At 46.2% G+C, this 22456-nt stretch overlaps 1 protein-coding gene across 1 annotated transcript; it reads right to left on the bottom strand.

Moving 5' to 3' along the window:
• Nucleotides 1-323: 323 nt before the first annotated feature.
• LOC132357751 (diacylglycerol O-acyltransferase 2-like protein 6) lies at nucleotides 324-16055 on the bottom strand. The gene is given in 9 exon segments (XM_059911476.1): nucleotides 324-478; nucleotides 927-1026; nucleotides 1028-1139; nucleotides 3433-3607; nucleotides 5021-5225; nucleotides 5594-5613; nucleotides 5616-5663; nucleotides 6194-6304; nucleotides 15965-16055. Coding segments are annotated over 9 exon segments (1017 nt in total).
• Nucleotides 16056-22456: the final 6401 nt, after the last annotated feature.

Genomic DNA, 22456 nt, shown 5'->3' with positions numbered 1-22456 from the left:
AGTGATGGTGTCACTAAGGCTCAGGAGGAAAGGGCATGGTGTTCTTTAACTTCTCATTCCTCTGATTAGAGTTGGCTGGAGTCAGGGGGCAAAAAAGATCTGTGGACTCACAAGACTCTGCTTACTAAACTGGGTTGTTGCCCACTCTTCCCCATCCCTCTGGTTCCTTCCTCTAAGCCGGACTCATTAAGTACTTTCTGGCTTGGTTGGCCTCCTCACTCAACCCTGAGATCTTCCCCTCTCCCCAGATTCTTCTTTCCATGTGGCCCTACTTGGATCCCTTAATGCTTTGGGGGTTCAATAACAGGGAAATCCAGCTCCTGTTATATGATTGTCAGCTCCTGGGTCTCAGGGAGGCCATACTGTACTTTGTGCTGGTCAAACAGCTTGCACAGGGCGCTGATGTAGAGTGCGTGGTACTTGTCCACCGTCTTTTTGTTTGGCTTCTTAATCTTGGGAATTGGCAGGGGCTCCCCAGCTGTGGGGAAGGAGGAGAGACAAGCATCAGACCTTTCCCCCCACCCAACTCAAATTACCCATTCCTCAGAGGGAGCCACATACTGAAACTCAGTATCTGGGTCCCCTTCCCTTCCTTTGTTCTTTCTCTCTGCTCCAACCCCATCCTGTCCCATGTTCTCCAAATACCTAATCTCGTGCATACTTAAGAGAATGAGGGTAAACTCAGAGAGTGCTGAAGGAATGTATGTGAATAATGATGCCCGCATGGCAGCTGCTGAACTGTGTCCCTCCCGTGAATGGCCACAACTCTGATCTGCTTAGTTGTCCTCCCCACTCTGCCCTCAACCACAGCCACTGGAATTCCCATTGCCTGTCCCAGCTGTGTGTCGGGTCCCCTGAGACTCGAGGGATGGCCTGGGTGGGGGTAATCAAGGACCAGAGTGGTCCAAAGATGCTGGAAAGCTTACCAACAGTGGTAATGGGCCGATTGAAAGGCAAGAAGCCCCAGGATCCTCGAGTGAGGCCCCGGCCGTGAAAGGTACAGAAACTTAGTCTCAGGGTTTTTTTTGATTCTGTCCTGCAAGGTTTTTTGGAAGAACCTTAGCCACGTGCCCTCAGGGAAGGTCTCTTGATTGTGAACCTCATTCTCTCCAAAGGAATAGGAGGGGACAAGGTATGATCTGCAAAGAGACGGGCAGAAGTGTGAGTTGTCCCAGGAAGCTCCCCGCAGTGAAGCCCTCTCCAAGGTAGGAAACCTCTACAATCTCCCCATTATAGGACAAGAGTCCAAGCACCCAAGCATCTCCAGCCTTGTGTCTCATTCTTGCTATGCTCCACACCCACCTCCCACAAGTGAACCCTTTGAGGGGAGTTGCTGCACCTTGTCTTGTGATGGGAGGAAAGTAATCTCAGGAAATCTAATAGCCCTTATTGTACCCAGCATCCAGAGTGATCTTCCTAAACTGTGTATCTGGACATGTCACTCCTCTCTTTAAAACTCTTCCAGAGCTTCTCGCTTTGTACCACGCTGCTTAGCAAGGCCTTTGTGCTCTAGCCTTGCCTACCTGGCTAGCTTCCACTCTCCTCAGCCCTTTGTCAGAATCTGCCTAGCCATACTAAGTGTGCTATGTTCTCACTTGTCTATGCGTCTTTGTACATCTTGCTCCTTCTGCTATAAATGCCTTCCCTCTGTCTTCACGTGGCTAATTCTATTTCGGCCTTCACTACTCAGCTCCAATTTCATCCCCTTGAACCACCTCCAGTTCTTTGACCCCTTCCAATTCCTTCCACTCCCACCTCCCTCATCTAGTGCTTACCTCTTTCCTACACTAACACTACCCCAACTCTGTACTACAGTCATCACCTTGCCTGGCTGACTCCCAATAGACAGCAAGCTAATCAAAAGGGGGAACTATGTCTTATTCATCTTTGAACCCCAGGGGCCTGGCATAGTGCCTGACATGTCATCATTGGCCCTCATTGAATGCCTGAGTTCTTTTTCCCTTTTGGTCTGACTGGTAATGCCTACTAATATTTCAGTTCACAGTTCAGATGTCACCCACCTATGAAACTTCTACTTTGGGTGAAAGGCTTTCCATCAATTGATGTTCTCATAGTGCTTTATACATATGTCCATTATGGCACATCTTTCATCCAACAAGTATGCATTGAGTTCTTTCTATGTGCCAGCACTTTTTTAAGCCCTGGGGACACATCAGTGAACACAATGGATTAAAAAAAAAATCTCTGTCCTCATGGAGCTTACCTTTTATTAAGAGAAGACAGACAATAAACAATAATAATGAACAAATAGAAAACCATATATGTAAAGAAATAAAATTGATGACGTATGAGGAGATGATAAGTGCAATGGGAAAAAGATCCAGCAGGACGGTCAGGATAGACCTTATTGAGAAGAGACATTTGAGCAAAGACCTGGAGAAGGTAAAGGAATAAGCCAAAGAGTTATTTGCAGGAATAATGTCCCAGTCAGAGGGGACAGCTAGAGCAAAGGCCCTAAGGGAGGAGCGTGTGGCTTGTTTGAGGGACAGCAGGAGGCCAGTGTAGCTCTAATGGAGTGAGCAAGGGGGAGGGCAGTGGCTGATGAGATCAGAGACGTGGCAAGATCATTTAGGGTCTTGCAGGCCCTTGTAAAGACTTTGGTTTTGCTCGGAGTGAAACGGGAGCCACTGGAGCATTTGGAGTAGTGACATGATCTGACTCACGCTGAATAGGATCATCCTGGCCACGATTGAGAATAGACTCTTGGATGTGAGGGAGGCAAGGATAGAAACAGAGAGAGCACTTAGGAGACTGTTGTAATAATCCAGGGGAGAGACGATGGGGTGGTAAACCAGGGGGCGATAGTTGAGATGGTAAGTGGTTGGCTTCTGGATATATTTTGTAATTATATGTGAATAAGTCTGTCTTCCATTGGACTGTGAGTTCCTTAAAGGCAAGGACCAGGTCTTATTTATTTTTACATGCTTAATGCCTAGTACTATGCCTGACACACAGTAGCTGTTCAATAACTGCTGAATGAATGCATTCTATTTCTCAAACCAGATTATATGCTCTTTGGGGGCAGTATCCATGTCTTTTGCATTTTTGCAATCCCCACAGCATCAAGCCCAGTGCCTTCCTTGCCCTGGGTAAGTTCTCTGGGCCTTGCAGTTCATGGGTTGATATAGACTGAAGCCCCACTTCCCCAGACCCCCAGCCTCCCAGGCTAATGGGCAGAAGGTAAAGGTCTTTTACTGTTTTTTCTCCAATTTCAAGTTTTAAAAGTACCCACCAGAATGTGTCTGGAGGTCCAAACACCCTTAAGGCACAGTGTGAGTGAGTAGAGAGAAGCAATCAGTATGAAGAGGGAACCCCCTCTAACAGGTTTCCAAGGAAGGGCACCATTCTGGAGAGGTGCTACAGAGGACCTATGGCACCCTGACGATAGGGCACCAGAACCTAGGGACCCACCCTGTCTTCAGTGCCAACCTCACAAAACCTTTACGCTGTTTAAGGAGGACGGTAGAGGCTCCTGGGTGGCACAAGAGGGCTTCAGCAGCTCCACCCACCACAATAACCACAGCATTGCCCAAGCCTTTCTTGGTCAGCAAATACTTCAAGGCCAACTCACTCACTGGGCACACACCTGTGAAACCAAAGAGTCAAGTGGTATAACAAACTTGGTGCTTGAGGATGGGGTAAGGGGTTCCTCCAGGGTCTTCCTGCTGGAGACAGTTCTTCTGTCTCCTGACTGTGCTTGTTTCCACTCTTCTGTCTTTAACCTCCACATCCTGGGTTAGCCCTGAGGTTGGTCCTTAGAGTCAGCTGCTTGCCTTGCAGCTCTGTGCAACTACAGTTGGGGCTACATTGAGTTCTTCTGCCTACTTTCTCTTAGCTCTATAGTACTTAAGCCCATCCCTTCCTTCTCTACCCAGGAACCACAGCTGTCTTCCACTCTCCCCAGGCTGATGGCAATTGAGGCTCTCCAGAGTTCTCTTCCCTAGGAGTAATGAGGAATAGCCACCACCATCCTGCATCCTCCTTAGAGCAACCTGGCAAAGGGAAGCCATTGGCTGGGGGTTCTGGAGAGTAGGCAGACCCAGGATCCTGTCCAAGCCAAATTGAAATGTAGATGAACCATGGAATGAGGATGACATCTTGCTGCTCTACAACAGTCACAGAGTCTTTCCTCACCTCTGCTTCCCCACTTTGCCCTGTGCTCACATTCTGTTCTCTCCTGGGATGGCAGACATTGGCTCCAGGCCACAGTCCTTGAGATCCAGGTTCATACCAATCTCAGAGGGGAGCAGAACCATCCTCTGGGACTCTAGTGGTCCCACCTGGCCCCTCCAGATATCAATGGATCTTACCTTTTAATGTTTGGCTTCAGTTGTTTTCTGGTGTCCAGAAGGATGGATATTCATCCAAAGAGAAGGACATTTGGCACAGTACCCCGGCTTGAAGCCTGGCATGGGGAAGTTGTCCTGGATTCTGACGGATGCCTATCCTTTATCCCTTGATGTCTTATGCAAGTTCAAAGGGGTTCTCAGGAGATGAGAGTCACGGGCCAGGAGGGTACCAGCTAGTATGAAAGACTTAAAAGTGTCTTTGAGACGCCCTGAGATGAGAGCTGCTACATAAATGACTGGCCAAAAGAAGCCAGTTGACATCCCCCAAAAGTCAGGCAAAGTTCATCTGAGCTGTCCCATTCATGCCTCATTTTCCCTATATTTGGTTTTGATATTTGGCTTTTGCTTTCTGCTTTCCACTTTGGCTTTGATCCTGAACTCCAGGCTTCTGCTTCCTCCTCTGAAAGGATCCTTGGCAACTCTTATGAATGCCTATAACTTATCCTGCTGCCTAATGAAACCCTGCCTCCCAGATCTTGGACAGAACCTGAGGCTTGGCCACATATTCCTGTTACTGGCCCAGTGTGTTCTGGACTCATTTTCTACTAAGTCCTCTTCCAGCAGGGAGTGAGAACTGGACTGACTGTCAAGGCTTATAGAAGTTGGAGCCGTGAGGTAGGTCAGAGAATGGAATGATTTCTTATATTCACCCATTGACATCACATAGTCTCGCACAATTGGGATCCAGAACATCCCTTCCAAGGTCCCTGCATAAGGAGTGATGGCTGGGAAAATTCGAGCAAAGCCAGTGGCCTCAGTGGCAAAGATGATGAAGACACCATAAGAGAGAATGCCATGGGGGTGGTTGGCAATGATATAGTTGTGTTTGGGACAGAGGTCATGAGTCTTCACCAGCTGTTAGAGGGAGATTGAATCACAGTAGTGGATAGAAGGAAGAGAGGACATGTGGACTCAGATCCCAGTAGGTAGCCTGTGTTTCCCTTGGGGAGCCCCAAATCCCTATTCACTGGGATGTCTTCACTGTCACAGGATTGCCAGGGGTTATGATGCTCAGAGAGGCTGAACTGGGTCTGCCACTCTGAGGCAAGGTGCTATCCGCTTGTCTCCCCACCTGCGCATCCATCTTGGGTCCCTGCTCTGCATTATGCCTCTGGGCCTTGATGTCCACTGCTGGCCACCAAAGCCTTTGAAAACATGGAGCTGAATGGGGAGGGAGAGTCTGGGCAACAGGGACTGAGGGCACCCAGAGGAAGCGTAGTCACCTTTACTGGGAAGTAATTTGGAAATACTTCCAGAGGGTCCAGTTTTGCACCCAAGTTGAACGCCCACCACCTGCAGGTACGGAAGGGAAGGGAAGACTGTGTGAGATCTTGCCAATCCCTCTACTTCTCCCGGAGGTGGAGGGTTCTTCCTAAAATCTTCAGGTCACTAGAGGGGCCTTCTCACATTTCCATATCTTGGGCACAGAGCTATAGGTACTGTCCCTGAATCCATCCCCCAAGGGGACACAGGAAGCCCCTGCTCCTCTGGAGCAGTCAGAAAGGTGGGAGGGAAATAGCAGGAGGCTGGGAGCACCCGCCCAGAAACCAGCCTTAATTCTTCCTGGGCAGCCTGGCAGAGACCTCTGTTCCTTGCTGAACTTTGCCCTCCTGTCTCCCTCCCCTTCCCTCTACCTTCCTGTGCTCCTCTCCCTCTCTCCCTCGCTTCGCCTCCCTGACCTCCTTTCCTTTCCCTTTCCTCTTCTTTCCTCTCCCCACCTCTTCTCCCTCTGTCTCTCCCACTCTCTCCTTCCACCCCCGCCCCAGCCCTGTGGTTCCATCCTTGGTACAGACGGGGACCACCACTCTTCCCCTGTTTCTTACCTTGACCGTGGGTGTTCCAGTCATAGGCGAGCCAGGCTAAGGTGAGCACGGACAGCATCCCGAACTTAGTGAACACGAGAAAGTAGGGTATAAGAAGAATAGGAATAGCTCCTGAGGGGACACAAAGGGTTCGTGCCCTTCAGTTCCCTTCAAGTTTAATACACCTCTCATAACCCCGATCTCTGCTCTGTAGTGAAGGAGCAGGTCGAGGTCGGTGTGAGACTCTTCTCTCCTCATCCCCCCAACCCCCTACCCCCCTCCTAGCTCTCCTGTGGTCCGGGATGACTTCTGAGTCCCTGGATCTGGGTCCCCTTGATGGCTGAGAACTTAACTGAGGAAACAGCAGAACCATGACGTTCTCAGAGTAGGTCCTCAGCTGGGGTCAAAGGACAGCACTACTTGGCAATTGAAAGGAAACAGCATCTTGGGCCGGTGGCTTACATCCCCATTCTGGGACCTCAGGAAGTCCTTTCTGAAAGCTCAACCCTCCTTCCTTTGTGGAACTGCTCTGTCAGCACATTCCAGTGGAGAGGGACGGCCTGCAGTGTACAGGCTGTTTGATGCTGAGAAGAAAACACATATTAGAAACTGCCTGACTTTGTTCGATTTTGTCCCATTCGAAATGTCTCAAAAGTTCAGAAGGGGGAAAAATCATCTTTGTTAGCAAAGGGTCACAGCAGGCTGTGAAATGCAGACGTGATACATCTTATAGCAGTGGGAGTTGAATTCCATTTTAAAATCTGCATTCATGAGAAAGAGGGGCTCAGTACACATATTGTGAATTTAAAAATACCCAGCTAAAGGAATGACTTCTTTGACCAGATAACATCATAGTAGATAAAAGTTTCAGAGAAGGGGAAGAAACTCAAGAGTTACCTGCCAGCAGGTGTGTCTCTCGCATTTTGGGCTTAGATGAAAATAACAGGAAAAAGATGGAATGGGCATTAAAAAAAAAAGTCGTGTTATGGAGTAGAAGAAACCTTAGTGATAGGCTGAATTCCCCTTACAAGAGCTGGCTGAAGTGGTTGTTGTAAGCATACTAATTAAATAGGAAATAGCAGGGGGAGGAATTTTATGGGAAGATTGCCATGGATACAAATTTTGCTACCTCTGACCCTCATAAAAGATGAGAGTAAATTTGCTGGGTAAGCGTCAGAAGAAAACTCAGATAAAGTTAAATATGAATCATTATTAATTTTTTTTAACTTCTTTATTGGAGTATAATGGCTTTACAATGGTGTGTTAGTTTCTGCTTTATAACAAAGTGAATCAGCTATACATATACATATATCCCCATATCCCCTCCCTCTTGCATCTCCCTCCCTCCCACCCTCCCTATCCCACCCCTCTACGTGGTCACAAAGCACGGAGCTGATCCCCTGTGCTACGTGGCTGCTTCCCACTAGCTATCTATTTTACGTTTGGTAGTGTATATATGTCCATGCCACTCTCTCACTTCGTCCCAGTTTACCCTTCCCCCTCCCCATGTCCTCAAGTCCATTCTCTAGTAGGTCTGCGTCTTTATTCCCATCCTGCCCCTAGGTTCTTCAGAACCATCTTGTTTTTTTTTTTTTAGATTCCATATATATGTGTTAGCATACGATATTTGTTTTTCTCTTTCTGACTTACTTCACTCTGTATGACAGTCTCTAGATTCATCCACGTCTCTACAAATGACCCAGTTTCGTTCCTTTTTATGGCTGAGTAATATTCCATTGTATATATGTGCCACATCCTCTTTATCCATTAATCTGTCGATGGACACTTAGGTTGCTTCCATGTCCTGGCTATTGTAAATAGTGCTGCAATGAACATTGGGGTGCATGTGTCTTTTTGAATTATGGTTTTCTCCGGATTTATGCCCAGGAGTGTGATTGCTGGGTCATAGGGTAACTCTATTTTTAGTTTTTTAAGGAACCTCCATACTGTTCTCCATAGTGGCTGTATCAATTTACATTCCCACCAACAGTGCAAGAGAGTTCCCTTTTCTCCACACCCTTAGAGGGAGTTTTTTTTAGTAGATTTTAAAAGTATTTAATTTAATGGGATTTTCTACACAGGTGATCATGTCATCTGTGAATTAGGACCGTTGTATTTCTTACTTTTCAATCTGTATGCTTTTCTTTCTTTTTTTTTTCTTCTTGCTTTATTGCACTTGCTAGGACTTTTAGTATGATGTTGAATACAAATGGTGAGAGTGAACATCCTTGCTTTGCTCCCCATCTTAGGGAGAAAGCTTTCAGTCTTTCACCATTAAGTATGATGTTACCTGCAGGGTTTTTTTTTTACAGATGCTCTTTATCAAGTTGAGAAAGTTGCCTTCTATTCCTAGTTTGCTGAGAGATTTTATCATGGATTAAAGTTTGTCAAATGTTTTTTTCTACATCAATTGATATAATTGTGTGTGTTTTTTCTCCCTTAGGTGGTTAATATGCTAGGTTATATTGATTGATTTTCAAATATTTACACTTGCATTCTGGGATACAGCCCACTTGGTCATGGTATATTAATCTTTGTTTGATTTGCTAGTATTTTTTTGAGGATTTTTGCATTTATATTCATGAGGGATATTGGACTGTAGTTTTCTTTTTTGTACTGTTTTGTCTGGTTTTGGTATCAGGGTCTGGCCTCATAAATGAGCTGGCAAGTGTTCCTTCCTCTTCTATTTTCTGAAAAAGATTGTGTAGAATTTGTGATATATCATCTTTAAAATGTTTGGAAAAATATGCCGTTGAAACCAACTGGGTCTGCAGATTTCTGTTTTGGAAGGTTTATAACCTTCCAAAATTAAAATTTAATTTGATTAATAGTTACAGGTTATCTATTTCATTTTGGGTGAGTTTTGGTTGTTTGTGGTTTTCAAGGAAGTCTTCAAATATAATTGTTAATTTGTCTATTTTTTTTCCAGTTCTGTCAGGTTTCACTTCATATATTTTAAAGCTCTATTGCCAGGTGCATAGACATTTAGGATAGTTATGTCTTCTTGGTGAATTGACCCTTTTACCATTATGTAATATACTTTTTCACCTTGGTCTTGACTTTAAAAAAATAAATTTAAACCTGTACACCCTCAAATTACTAATGATTACTAGCTTAAGTTAAAGATGGTACCAATATGAATCTAAGTGGGTCCTTTCTTCAAATCATTTCTGATTCATCTTGCTTGCTCACTTTCCCCATATAGTAATAGCCAACATTTACTGTACACTCATCATGTAAAACTAAGTATTTTACATGTGTATTTTATTTAATTTTCATAAAGCCCCCATTAGGACAATAAGCATTCTCATTTTGTGAATGAGGAACCCAGGTTCAGAGAAGTTAAATAACCACTTAAGGTCACACAGCCAGCTAGTGGGTGAGCCAGAGTTGAGAACTCACACTCTTCCTCCAGAGACTGTACTCTTTGCCACTGAGCTCTAATTATTGCTTTCCTTTAGTCAATTATTAAATCCCGTCAGTTCTGTCCTCCAAACATCTTTCAAATTATTCTATTCCCCACCTCCATGCTATCATCCGGTCCAAGCCACCATTCTCTCTCTCTAAGCCGACTGCCAATGTCTTCTAAACAGGTTACCTGCTTCGATTTGAGCCATGATGCAACCAGCATGCTAAATGCAAATCTCTGTCCTTCTATAGCATATAACCAAGAACATGGCTGGTTTGTCAAAGAGACATTTCTGTGGCTCTGTGATTACTTAATGGATCAAAATTAATGATAAATATGAGAACCTATGGGGGTTAATGGTAATTCAATAATTCAACAACTCACATGGCTTCCCATGACTCTTAGGATCCAGTCCAGTCTCATAACCTTGGTTCTGAAGGTCCTCCGTGATGGAGCCCCTGGCCACCCCCTGGTTCTCTGCATGCCACCATACTGTTCTTCTGTCAGTTTCTTCAACTCATTCTGTTCCCCAGCCTCCAGGCTTCTGTGCATGTTGCCCCTTTTGCCTGGAAGACTCTTTCCTCAGCTTGTTGCCTGGCTAGTTCCTATTCATATTTCAGGCCTCAGGATAAATGTTACAGTTTCAACATTTTGGAGCTATCTTTAACTTCTCTCCCTTTCCAAAAAAAAATCTCTCCCATTCATCCTCCTGCTTCTGTCTCCATTGCCACTGCTGTGGTCCAGAACTTGATCTCCTCTGGTCTGGACTGCAGCCTTTTGTCTATTCTTGCCTGCTGGTCTCTTCCCCTCCAGTCTATTTTCCATGCCGCAGATATATTTTTGAGGCACAGTCATAATGTTGTTTGCGTCCTCTGAAGGCTTCAGTATTTTCCCACTGCTGACAGGATAAAGTCTGAACATGTTAGCCTGGTGTTTAAGGCCCTCCATGGGCCGGCCCCACACACCTTCTTGGCCTCATCTCTCAGCACCGGCACTCACACCCCTTATGATCTAGCATGAGGTGATCATACCCACACCACTGTAAGGACACGGGGTGATCTGAAGTGGCTCATGGATGGAAAGTTATTTTAATGTGTAGTGAATAAAAGTGAATTCATGGTGGTAATGTAAAGTTTCCTGTTAGAATATATTAATTTTGGGGCTTCCCTGGTGGCGCAGTGGTTAAGAATCTGCCTGCCAATGCAGGGGACATGGGTTCGAGCCCTGGTCCGGGAAGATCCCACATGCCGCGGAGCAACTAAGCCCGTGCGCCACAACTACTGAGCCTGTGCTCTAGAGCCCGTGAGCCACAACTACTGAGCCCGCGTGCCACAACTACTGAAGCCCGCGCACCTAGAGCCCATGCTCTGCAACAAGAGAAGCCACCACAATGAGAAGCCCGCGCACCGCAACGAAGAGTAGCCCCCGCTCGCCACAACTAGAGAAAGCCCGTGCACAGCAAGGAAGACCCAGTGCAGCCAAAAATTAAACAAATGAATAAATAAATAAATTTATAAAAAAAAGAATATATTAATTTAGGTTACAGGAATGAGTCAATTTGGGGAAAAAATGTTAATAATAGCATAGGTGGTACTCAGCTGTGGAAAGAACCAGAAAGTGGGAGGCAAATGGCTGAAGAATGGGAAATGGGGGTCCAACCACCTTAGTCTACTCCCCATTCTTTCAACTCACCATGCAATTTCACCTCTGCATGCCTTTGGTGATGCTGTTCCCTTATTCTGACTACCCTCTCTCCAACTTTCTGTCTATATCAAAATTCTCTCAGCCGTCAAGGCTTAGCTCAAATGATACCTCCTTGATGATATCTTTGCTTATTCTCTGGTCAGAATGAAGAGTTCCCTCCTCTACACACCCACAGCACATTACTTCTGCATCTATTTGGTCCTGTTTCATTTTTCTGCTTGTGTAGTTAGCACCTTACATGCCTGGCCCTTTGCCTTTTAGACAGTAAGCTTCCTTTTTTTTAAAAAAAATAAACTTATTTATTTTTGGCTGCGTTGGGTCTTCGTTGTGGTGCGCGGACTTCTCATTGTTGTGGCTTCTCTTGTTGTGGAGCACGGGCTCTAGGCACGCGGGCTTCAGTAGTTGTGGCTCACGGGCTCTAGAGTGCAGGCTCAGTAGTTGTAGCACACGGGCTTAGTTGTTCCGCGGCATGTGGGATCTTCCCAGATCAGGGTTTGGACCCGTGTCCCCTGCATTGGCAGGCAGATTCTTAACCACTGCACCACCAGGGAAGCCCTAGACAGTAAGCTTCTTGAAAACAGCCTTCAGCACAGTGCCAAGCACAGGCGGATGATAACTCAGGATAAATATACTTGTTACATTCAGTTGTAGCACAGGGAAGTTTGATTTCAAAATTCTCCAAGTGGCAGGTGAATGTTAACAGGGAAAGAAACCACCAATGCCCTTACTCCAAATAAAGAAAGGCCTTCTGAGGTTCCAGGGTGTGCATGAGTGTGTAAGGCTATGGGCAGCCTGTCATTTCTAGTGTAAAGCGAAAACCCGGCATCTTAATCAGTTGGCTCAAAGCCTTCAGAAATCCAAGAACGTGGCTGGTTTGTCAAAGACGAATTTCTGTGGCTTTGTGATTACTTATTGGATCTGTATTACTATAAATATAAGAACCTGCGGGAGTAAAAAGAAGATAATTTAGTAATTCAGCAAACATAGACTGAGCATACCTCGTGTGAAATCCCTGTGCTAGAAGCAATGGGGGCAGGCTTGGGGCCTGGAAGGAGGAGGGTGAAGAGCATAAGTATGAAAACGATGAAAATAATGTAAGTATGGTTACTGATACCTTGTATAGAGCATTTATTGTCAACAAGCACTCTGTTCAGCACTTAATGTGCATTATCTCATTTAATCCTCTCATGACCCTGAGAGGTAGATAATTTTATTATCCCCATTTTACATATGAAGAAACTGAGGCTCAGAGAGGTCATGTATCTTCATTTCAAGCTTTGGGAGAAAAAGTAGGTAGCATTTGTTGAGTCTTTATTATGAGCCAAGAGCTACTTTGAGCACTTTGTGTATGCTTAATTAATTTTAAGTCATATTAAGACATGTAAAAAATAAAGTTCCTGCTTTCCAGAAACTCCTAGTCTAGAGGGGAAAACTGATACCATAAATAATGGATATATCCCAGAGGGTGAGAACAATACAGTTAGGGTTCAAATGTCATTATATGGGACCAAAGGAGAAGGCCATTCTTTACTACCGGGCAACCTAGAAAGGCTTCTTGCAGAAGGTAAGATTTAAATTGAATCTTGAAGGAAGAGTAGGATTTTGACAGATGGATTAGTGGCGGAAGGGCCTTCCACGCGCAAGGAAGAGCTCGAACGAAGGCCTGGAGATGGAAGAGTCCAAGGTCTGTGAGTGATACCATAACCTGTAAAAGTACAAGGGAGCATGGGAAGCCATGGAACAGGAGATGACACTGGGAAGGAAGCAGGGGAGCTCAGGTCCCATGCTGAATGGAATGAGAAGCCAGTGATGGTCCTTAGCAGAGGAAGAGCGTGATCATATCTGTGTATCAGTAAGATCATTTGAGATGACTTTGGGAGCAGGAGAAATGGTAGGCAGGGAGGTCAGCTAAGAGTTGCAGTGACTTAGATGAGAGGCAATGGGAACCTGAAATCGGCTACTACATCTGAAATCAATTTGAAAGATACTATGGAGGCAGAATGTTCAGGGGTTTGCAGTTGACTGGATGTAGGGGGTGAAGGAGAGGGAGTAGTGAATGATGCCTTGAAAGGGCCTGTGGGAATGCTCGGAAGGTATCAGAGTCTCTGTTTGCCTCATTTTCTAGGATCTAGTTACTCATTATTCTTCCTGAAGGTGCAATGAAATCAGAGTCTAGGGTGTCTGTCTCAGAAGTGGTAGTCACTCTTCTGTTGATCAAACGTCTTCTGAGGTGGGGTGGTTGGGCTCCAATATCAATTTCTATAACAGAAAGAAAATGAACGTCTACTGAGGGTTTTCTTTCCTCTTTGATTATCAGAATGGTCTTGAGAGCTTTGTTCTACAATGGTAGAGGGTGAATGACTTACTTGCACAAGCTCACATAACAAGTAAACGGCAGACCTGGTCTGTCTGACTCCCAAGAGTATGTTCTATTTTTTGTATTATCCGCAACCAGAGGTAGGAGGCAGACCCACACACACACACAAAAAGATGTCCATGAGGGAGAAAAAAGAACAAGAGGTGGACTTAAAGGTCTTTACTGAGGAGAAGAAATCTGGAAGAATCAACAGTGTCAAGCCTGGTCTTGCAAGAAATAGAACAATGACAAGACGTGGCTCCTGTTTTCATGGAGCTTTACTGGGTAGAGGAGGCAAAGGGTATATAAAGGCTGCTATGCGACCAATTTTTCCAAAGTGCTCTGGACTTTCAGAGATAATATAGTCTCAGGTTGCCAGGAAAATGTTGCAGAGAAGGTATGACTTGAGCAATATCTCAAAGGAGGGGTTGTCCAGGGATAGTGCAGGAAGGGTGATCAGGGAATCTTTTAAGTGGAGGAGATAGAGCAGAAGTGAAGGAGTGAGAGAGTAAGTACCCTTCGCATTTGTTCTGTGAATAGATTGCCTGGAATACGAGCTTCACCTAGGGGAAGAGTAGGGGAATGAGCTGGTAAAGAGTTTGAGGCAGAGAGTGGAGCAGGGCCTTGAATGCCCAGGATAACACATTTGTACTTCATCAAGTAGGCAAGGGAAAACCACTATTTTTGAGCAGCAGAGGGCTGTAATCAAAGATGCATTTGAAAGACTCTTCTGGCTGCAGATAGTGGAATATATGGGAGAGGGTGGAGAATAGAAGGCCAGGAAAGAGGATATTGCAACAGTTTAGATAGATGGCAATACAAGCCCAGAAAAGAAGAGACAGATGGAGAGCCATCCTTTAACTGGAAGCTGGGCCTCAGAGGGCCTCTCAGGAGCATTGCCTAATTCCAAGGGTCATGAATATTTATATTCCACATCTCCCCCAAACCATCTCTTCATTCTTCTCTCCTCGCTTCTTTCCTCCTTCTTGTCCCTCTGCCTTTTCTCTCCCCCTCTTCCCTACTTTTCCCCCCATCACTCCCAGTAGTGCTCAGTAATCAGCCATGATTCTCAACATCATTCAGGAAGGAGGAGAAGCGCTGAGGGAGGCTCTGAGCAAGACAGAAAGAATGAAGGAAAAAGGGTGAGAAAAAGAAGGAAGAAAGGAATTAGGAAGGAGGAAGGGAGGGAGGAAGGAAGGAAGGACACTTTTCTGTAAGGAGCATTTACTGGGAACCAGGCCATGGACCCCTTTGGCAGTCTGGTGAAGCCCTTTTCTGAATAGTATTTTTAAATGCACAAAATAAAATACACAGACTTACAAAGGAAACTCATCATAGTAAAACACCGTTATCAAAATATTGCCAAAAATGTCATACAGTAACATGGGCTTCTTGATTTATGCGTTAAATAACCACGCCTAGTGGTAGTTCCAGTAACTGTTGGAATTTGGAAGTGGTAACGAGCATAAATAAACTTTTGAGATGACTGCAACAACTGACATGTGAAATGTAAATCTCTGTGAGGTCTATTACCGACAAATTCACGGGTATTTCTGTGGTTTGCTGCCTACATTCATCATTTCAATATGAGGTTAGTGAAAATAAACAGGTAATTTTTTCCATCCAAATTCAACGTTGTCCCTCCCTGCCTCATTCTAGGTCTATAGGTCCCTAGTTAAGAACAACTGCTCTATGGGGTCATATAGCCTCTCACAGATTGGACTTGGCAGCCTCCTAACCTGTCCCATCCTTCAGGATGACATCTCTCCGTGTCCAGTTTCCAAACTTGCCCCTGTAATTGGCTGCTCACAAAGCCCTGGTTTCTGACTGAGAAAAGCTTCGAGCTCTCAGCCCATTTGCCCAGCACCGATGACTGTCATTCTCTGAGTCCATTGAAGAACTGGCCCTTTCTCAAAATTCTGTGTAATGAGTCACTCATGCAGCCTGCAGATTTTCCATAATTCTCTCATCATAGTCTTATACTGGAAAATCACCTTACGTCTACCCAGTAACACCAACTCTGCCCCTGCCCCCGAATAGGACTCTTTTCAGCTAGTTCACAGGGGGCAGTTCTGAGAGAAGGCTGGGGTGATCTTTAAACCAGGAAACCTGCAGCCTCACTCCTGGCCTTCATGCCCCTCAGAGGGGAGGAGAGAAATCTAATGAACTCAACAGTAGCCCTCTCTCTGGGTGGAGAGGCACAGTCCTTCCCAGAGAGAGGGGACCAACCAAATGATCTCTTTGGAGCCCTCCTCATCTGGAGATTCCTGGTCTCTTTCCTCATCTGTTCCCTTGTGCTCTCCAGCCCCTGGGGTTCACTCACCTAAAGAGACATAGACTGGGATCCACTGCAAAACAGAGAGTGTTTGGAGGCTTTCCTGAAGATCCAGATGGGAGAGGAAGGCCATGGCCATGGTGCTGTTCTGTTGTGGTAAGAAGGCTGGTGCCCCCAAAGCTGAGCTGATTGCAGGTGCTTTGCTTTAATCTCATCACTGAGTCCTTTTATCTGCTGGAGGTTTTAGCCTTGACCTAACCTTTTCTCCAGTCTTCCCTGTTCTCTCCCCACCTCAACTTCCTACGCACACACCAGGCTTTAGATCATACTTTCTAATCTCTCTAATATGCATCCTTTCCCCACAGGTGCTCAATTGCCTCGGGCTGGTTCTAGCTGTGTGTGTGCGTGTGTGCGTGCGTGTGTGTGTGTGTGTGTGTGTGTGTGTGTGAGGAGGGGTCCCTGATAAATTAGTGCAGGAAAAGGGAATGGCTTAGGCCTCAAATAGGATCTCTGAAAAGCATTCTGCCCTGGTGGGTGCTCTTCGACTCCTCCTGTCTTCTACTGAGAGCCACCTAGTCGACTAGAGCCTTTTTCTGCATGAATATCTAGACTTCTCAGATCCCTCCTTGTGCCTCTGTTCCCAGGGCTTCTGTACCAGTGGCCAGTGGGAGAAGCACTGCACAGAGAGCAGACCTGGCTTTCGGTCCTGGCTCCGCCAAGTTCCTCCCCGGACGCTGTGGGGGAATTGCTCCATCTCTCTAGATCTGTTGTTGGGAGGCAATCTAGGGGCTAAAGGCATGGACTTTAGAGCCAGATAGCTGGGGTTCAGATCTCAGCTCTGCCACTTACAAGTTGGCAAACCTCTGTGCCTCGGTTTCCCCAACTGTAAAATGGGGATAATAATAGTACCCGCTTCATAGGGTTGTTCTGAGGATTGAGTGAGTGAATGTAAAGCACTTAGCACAGGGCCTGGCACACAGGAGGTATTACTGTAAGTGTTTCCGATTATTATTCTTCGTTTAATTAAATGAATGTCTACTGAACATCTATTATGTTTCAGGCTAAAAAGCTTGCTTCTGCACACCAGCCTTTTCAAAATTAAAGATTGTCTCCAGGTCCCAGGCCTGTGGATTCCTTTTTTCGGTAACTATCTGTTGAGTGATTACCGTTTGCCAGGTGCTGTTCTAGGTGTTGAGGATTCATTGGGGAAGAAGATGGGCATGATTCCTGCCTTCATTGAACTCACAGTCTAGTGGAGGAGACAGACATTAAAAACTTATGAAACTGTCTATACACTTGAATTTCTGATAAGTGTCCTAAAGGAAAAGGCCAGTAATTCTCAGCATAAGGCCTCTAATGTAGGTGCTCAAAAAAAATCTTTTGAATGTAATCAAAAAGGTTGCTAGGAAAATCAAATACAAAAAGGTATCAAGTGTCCTACAAGTACAAGGAAATATTGATTCCTTAGCCTTTTCCAGGAATATTAGTGGAACTCTGTCTCCCTCCCTACCTCCCACTCTGGCTTGGGCCTCCTCGATTAGACTGACTAATATGAATCTTCAGAGTTGAGCTTAGGGGACGGTTTTGGTGCACTGTGGGATGTACTGTCCTCCCCCAATGTACCCTCCATGGCCACTTGACATGCCACCCCTCCTCCTCTTCCTCTTTCTTTTCTTCCCCCTGGCTAGCTGGGGTTAACAAGCTGCTTCTTGGGGGCTAGTTGGCCACATACAGGGTGAGACGTATTAGAGCACGTCTGCTCAGAATCTGTAGGGGAGAAGGGAGAGAGGTAAGAGGTGGGCCTGGGTTCTTCCAGGGCAAAGCACAGATGTGGGGAGGGTGAGAGTATCCCGGATAGACGAGTTCCACAATGCTGCCAGCTCCAAGGCTGCTTACAAATCAGGTCTCTACCCTGCTTCACTTTCAGATGGGTAAATGGAAGAGGCCTAGAAAGGGCTCACACAGGGTGCTAGACGCAGGGCAAGGACACACGGATTTCCATTTCTGTCTACCTAATGTCCGGCTCAGGGCCTGGTACAGTGTAGGCACTCAAGTAAATGCTTGTGGAACAAATAACGAGGTCTGGTCTCCTGGTTCCTTAAGCAAGATGTACTGGCAGGGCTGGGCCATGGCCCTGATTTGCCAGCCTTTTCCCCCCCAAAACAAAGAGCATACTGTCTGAGCTGGAGCCTTCCTGAGCCAACTGGACAAGTACAACATGAACACCAGTGAATGTAGTAAAAGCAGGAAGAAGAGAAGTAGGTGAGCAGACAAATCCTGAATAACCAGCACTCATGATTTCCCAATTACAATCCAACCAACCAACAAGCAAACCCTTAGCTGCCTCGGAGTAAGCAGTACCAAAGGAGAGGTGGCCGAGAAGCATAAACAGGTCTGGTAATTTCATTCATAGACATTTAGGGCTGATATGATTCTAACCCTCAAGAAACTCACAGTCCAGCATGTGAGGTGGATGGAATCACAGACACCCGTATGGGGTGCCGTGGGGTGTGCAGACGCAGATGAGAGAAGCATCCGCCAGCCTGAGGAGGGCAGGGAAGCCTCTGTGGAAGCGGGGGTGCTGCGGTGAGGAGAAAGGGTGCAAAAGGCATGGAAGGACAGCACGGGGAAGACTGCAATTAGCTCGCCAAACCAGAAGCTAAGAAGCTTTGCAGGAACAACAGAAAACCAAAGAAGACTGGAAGGAAAAGGAGAGCAAGGGGACCGGGGAGCTCAGAAGAAGTGGGCGGAAGTGAGGGAAACGCTGAGAAAGAAGCAGCCGTAGGATTCTTCTTCCTGGATTCTGAAGGTTCACCCTCAGCCTTCAGAATGACTCCTTTCTAGAAAGCTTTGGATAGCTGAGGTTTTGCCATAATGTGTTTTCTTCTGATCGTTCCCCTTCAGTCATACCCTTATTTGGTTCGGTACTGCAATTTCAGCAATACCTGAATAGGAGAACCTATTTAATGCCAGTCAATGGGCTAGGTACTATACAAGGGACAAACATAGTCCCTTCTTTCACCAAATTTTTATTGAGGTTCTACTACAAGCCTGGCATTATTCTAGGTTGACAATCGTGTGTGTGATGGGCCAGGGGGCTGGCAGGGAGTGAAAGAAGTACACACATCATCAATACAAGGATTGGGGCCATCAGAGAAGTACAAAGAAGATGGAGGGGAAGGCTAGTAGCTGTGTGACCTTGGACAAGACACTTCCCTTCTCTGAGTCTCGGTTTCCTCCTCCGGAAAAAGGGACTAGTCATATTTATTTGCTGTGAGGAGTAGTGGTAATGTTTGAAAAGTTCTCGGGCAGTGTCTGCCACCCAGAAGCTTTTCCATGGTACTGGTACTCAGCTGTGCAGGGCGGGGGGTGGCATTTGCAATGGGCTTCAACAGGCAGAGAAGTAGGGAGAGTGATCTGTCTTGTGGCAGCTGGGGAGACACAAAAGTCTGCAGGTTTGCTTTGGCACAAGGACTAGTTTCGTTTGACGGGAGCCTCAGGTTTGTGGAGGGAAGCAGAAGGAGAGAAGACTGGACGTTGGTAAGTGGGGATGTCTTCCTCATAAATCCCTTTATGTCTGCAGATCAGCAGCTCTAGAAAGAACCTACAGAAAGTAAATGAACCCAGGAGTAGTGGCTGGAGGTGGGGACCGAGGAGGTGGAGGGTGGGACAGAACAGGGTGAGTATTTCAAAATCTCTTGGAAGTCACTGGATCACTTCTCAGGGCCGGCAGCCTCTGGGGAACAGCAGCATCTAGCGCCTTGGTTCAGGCTAGAATGACCGACTATGTCTATTTGCCAGGGGCTGAGGAGTTGCCCGGGACGCAGGACTTTCAGTGCTAAAACCAGGGTGGTTTGGGGCTCATTGCGACAGCTGGTCCCCTAGTTCAGGCCTTTGTCACTGTCTCCTGGACTTCAGCAGGCTGCTCCCCGCTGCTCTACCTTCCTTTGGTCCTTTGCTGCTAGAGGATTGCTATCAAACACAGCTCTTACCCTCTGCCCTGTTTCTAACCCTCCAAAGGTTCCCATGGCCTCCGGGATCAAGTTCGAAGCCCAGAGCCTGGCCTCCAGAGCCCTTGCTCCACTGGTTTCTGCCCTCCTTGAAAGTCTCACTTCCCATAACTTTCACACCACACCAGATACAGCCTCCTTTCCCAACCAGGAAGTGCCGTTTGCTATTCTGGGCCTTTGCCCACGGTGGTCTCTTATCAGCCTGACTAAGTCCTACGCATGCTTCAAGTTACTGTGAAAATGTCATTTTCTGAGATTCTCCACCCTGCTCTCTCCTCTGGATTCCCAAGGTACATTATACATACTTTTGGGAGAGCACATATTAGGAAGTTAGTTTGAGAGTGTAGACACCACTGCTATATCCAGCTTCTAGTGAGATGCTTCACGTGCAGTAAGCTTTTGGTATATATATCTTGAATAGTCAGCATATTCACATGATTCAAAATTCAAAAGGGTCTATAGGGAAGTTCAGTGAAAAGTCTCCTTCCCACTCCTGGCCTCTAACAATCCCACACCCCTCCTCCTCCTCCAGGGAAATTTTATGCATGCCCAAGCAAATAAGGTAATTTGCTTTGTTAAATGAATAAAGGAAATAACAGTAGAAACCTGGAAACAATCCAGATGTTCAAAATCTGGGCCTGGCTAAGTAAGCTATTATATAGCAATCTTATAGACAATCTGCAGTCATTAAAAGTCATTAAAATTATTATAAGGTAGACTCTGTAGTATATGATATGGTAAGCTTTCAAAGCAGAGTATACAGCAGACCTCTCCACTGAATACACTTTGTGAAAATGTGGTCCCTTCAGTGATAGGATGAAAGGGGGTCTGAGAGAGAAATGATTGCTGCTTTAAGGTGAAGAGATTCTGGGTTTCCTTTTATGTAAAGTTGTTTGAATATGAAAAGAAAGAGGCTGCATTATTGTGAATCTGCCTGACGAAGAAGCGTGATTCATGATGGGACTCATTCATTCAGTAATTCATTCTGCAGACACTGAATGCCGGCTTTGTCAGGAGAAGGCCAGAAACAGTGCTGAGCTTCCCAGGAAGAGCACTAAGTAGGCGACAGGCCCTAAGAAACTCTAATGGAGCCAGAGGGGTGGGGAGTGTGATGAGTTCATTGCCAGGCTGTTGAATTTGAGTTTTTGTTCATCAAGAGGAGCGGTGTGGTAGATGATAGGCTATGGGACTGGGAGCTCAGCAGAAAGGTCAGGGCTAGCGCTGGCCATCAGCATACATGTGGTGAGTCATGGAAGCGGGAGGTGGGGTGAGCTCACCCAGGCAGAAGGTAGACAAGGAAAGGAGAAGACAGGTTCCATAAAGCGGGTGAGGAGTCTTTCTGCCAATCTCTCAATGTCTCTGAGCCGGGGACAAGGGCACCAGGGTAGCAGAGGCTGTATCTGTCGCTGAGTGTGGGAGGGCCTCAGAGTTCAGGCAGAAATCCTCCCTCCCAGCCCCTGGCTGCCAAGTCTCAGGCGCTCACAACCTGGGTCTGGTCTTTTTTTTTTTTTTTTTTTTTTTTGGATGAGGGCCCACCCTAATGGCCTCATTTTACCTTAATCACCTCTTTTTTTAAAAAATTTATTTATTTATTAAAAAAATTGTTTTTGGCTGTTTTGGGTCTTCGTTTCTGTGCGAGGGCTTTCTCTAGTTGCGGCGAGCAGGGGCCACTCTTCATTGCGGTGCGCAGGCCTCTCACTGTCGTGGCCTCTCTTGTTGCGGAGCACAGGCTCCAGACACGCAGGCTCAGTAGTTGTGGCTCACGGGCCCAGCTGCTCCGTAGCATGTGGGATCCTCCCAGACCAGGGCTCGAACCCCGGGAGTAGGATGGCCTAAGTCACTGCTGAGTTGTACTCTCTTGGAGGGATTTATTGCCAGTTGGGACAAGAAACTGAAATCTTTTGTTTACCATCTTTTCACATACATTTGTCAAAGGCGGCCTGGTGGGCAGATAAGTAAAAACCAGTTCTCAATTCCCACTGCACGTAACAATTCTCTCCTGTGCTGGTCATCTCCAGCACACAAAGAAAAGCATGTTCACAAACCTTTTCTCTGGTGGTGATATATATAGAAGACTGAGAAAGCAATAGGGGGGCAGGGGTTAAAATAAGTTGTGAAATACTGAATTTAAAAAACAATGCATCCCCTCCTCTGGCCGCCAAACTTACAAACATTTGTGCCATGTTTTCTAATTGTTCAAAGTGCTTTTCCATATTTGATTTCATTTGCTCCTTACTCTGGCCTGTGAGGTAAGTAGGCCAGATGTTGTCAGCATCTGGGAGGGGCTAAAACTGACAGAGCTGGTATTAGAACCCATACCTCCTTGCTATGGAGCGAGAGTGAACTGAGCCAGGTTAAACCTTGGATGAACGGGTGAAAAGCAATCTGTGAGGAAATGATGTGCAGGTGTTGGAGGGAGCTGTTTTGCAAGGAGACAAAGGTCACAGTGCCGTCTTGTTGTTGGGTGTCTGAAAGAGCCAGGTGGCAGTGTATCTGTTGTGCTGACGAGCAAACCGGAGGCCCACAGTAA

The sequence above is a fragment of the Balaenoptera ricei genome, chromosome X (assembly GCF_028023285.1).
Source record: "Balaenoptera ricei isolate mBalRic1 chromosome X, mBalRic1.hap2, whole genome shotgun sequence".
Classification (NCBI taxonomy): domain Eukaryota; kingdom Metazoa; phylum Chordata; class Mammalia; order Artiodactyla; family Balaenopteridae; genus Balaenoptera; species Balaenoptera ricei.
This window is presented reverse-complemented; position numbering and strand designations above follow the sequence as displayed.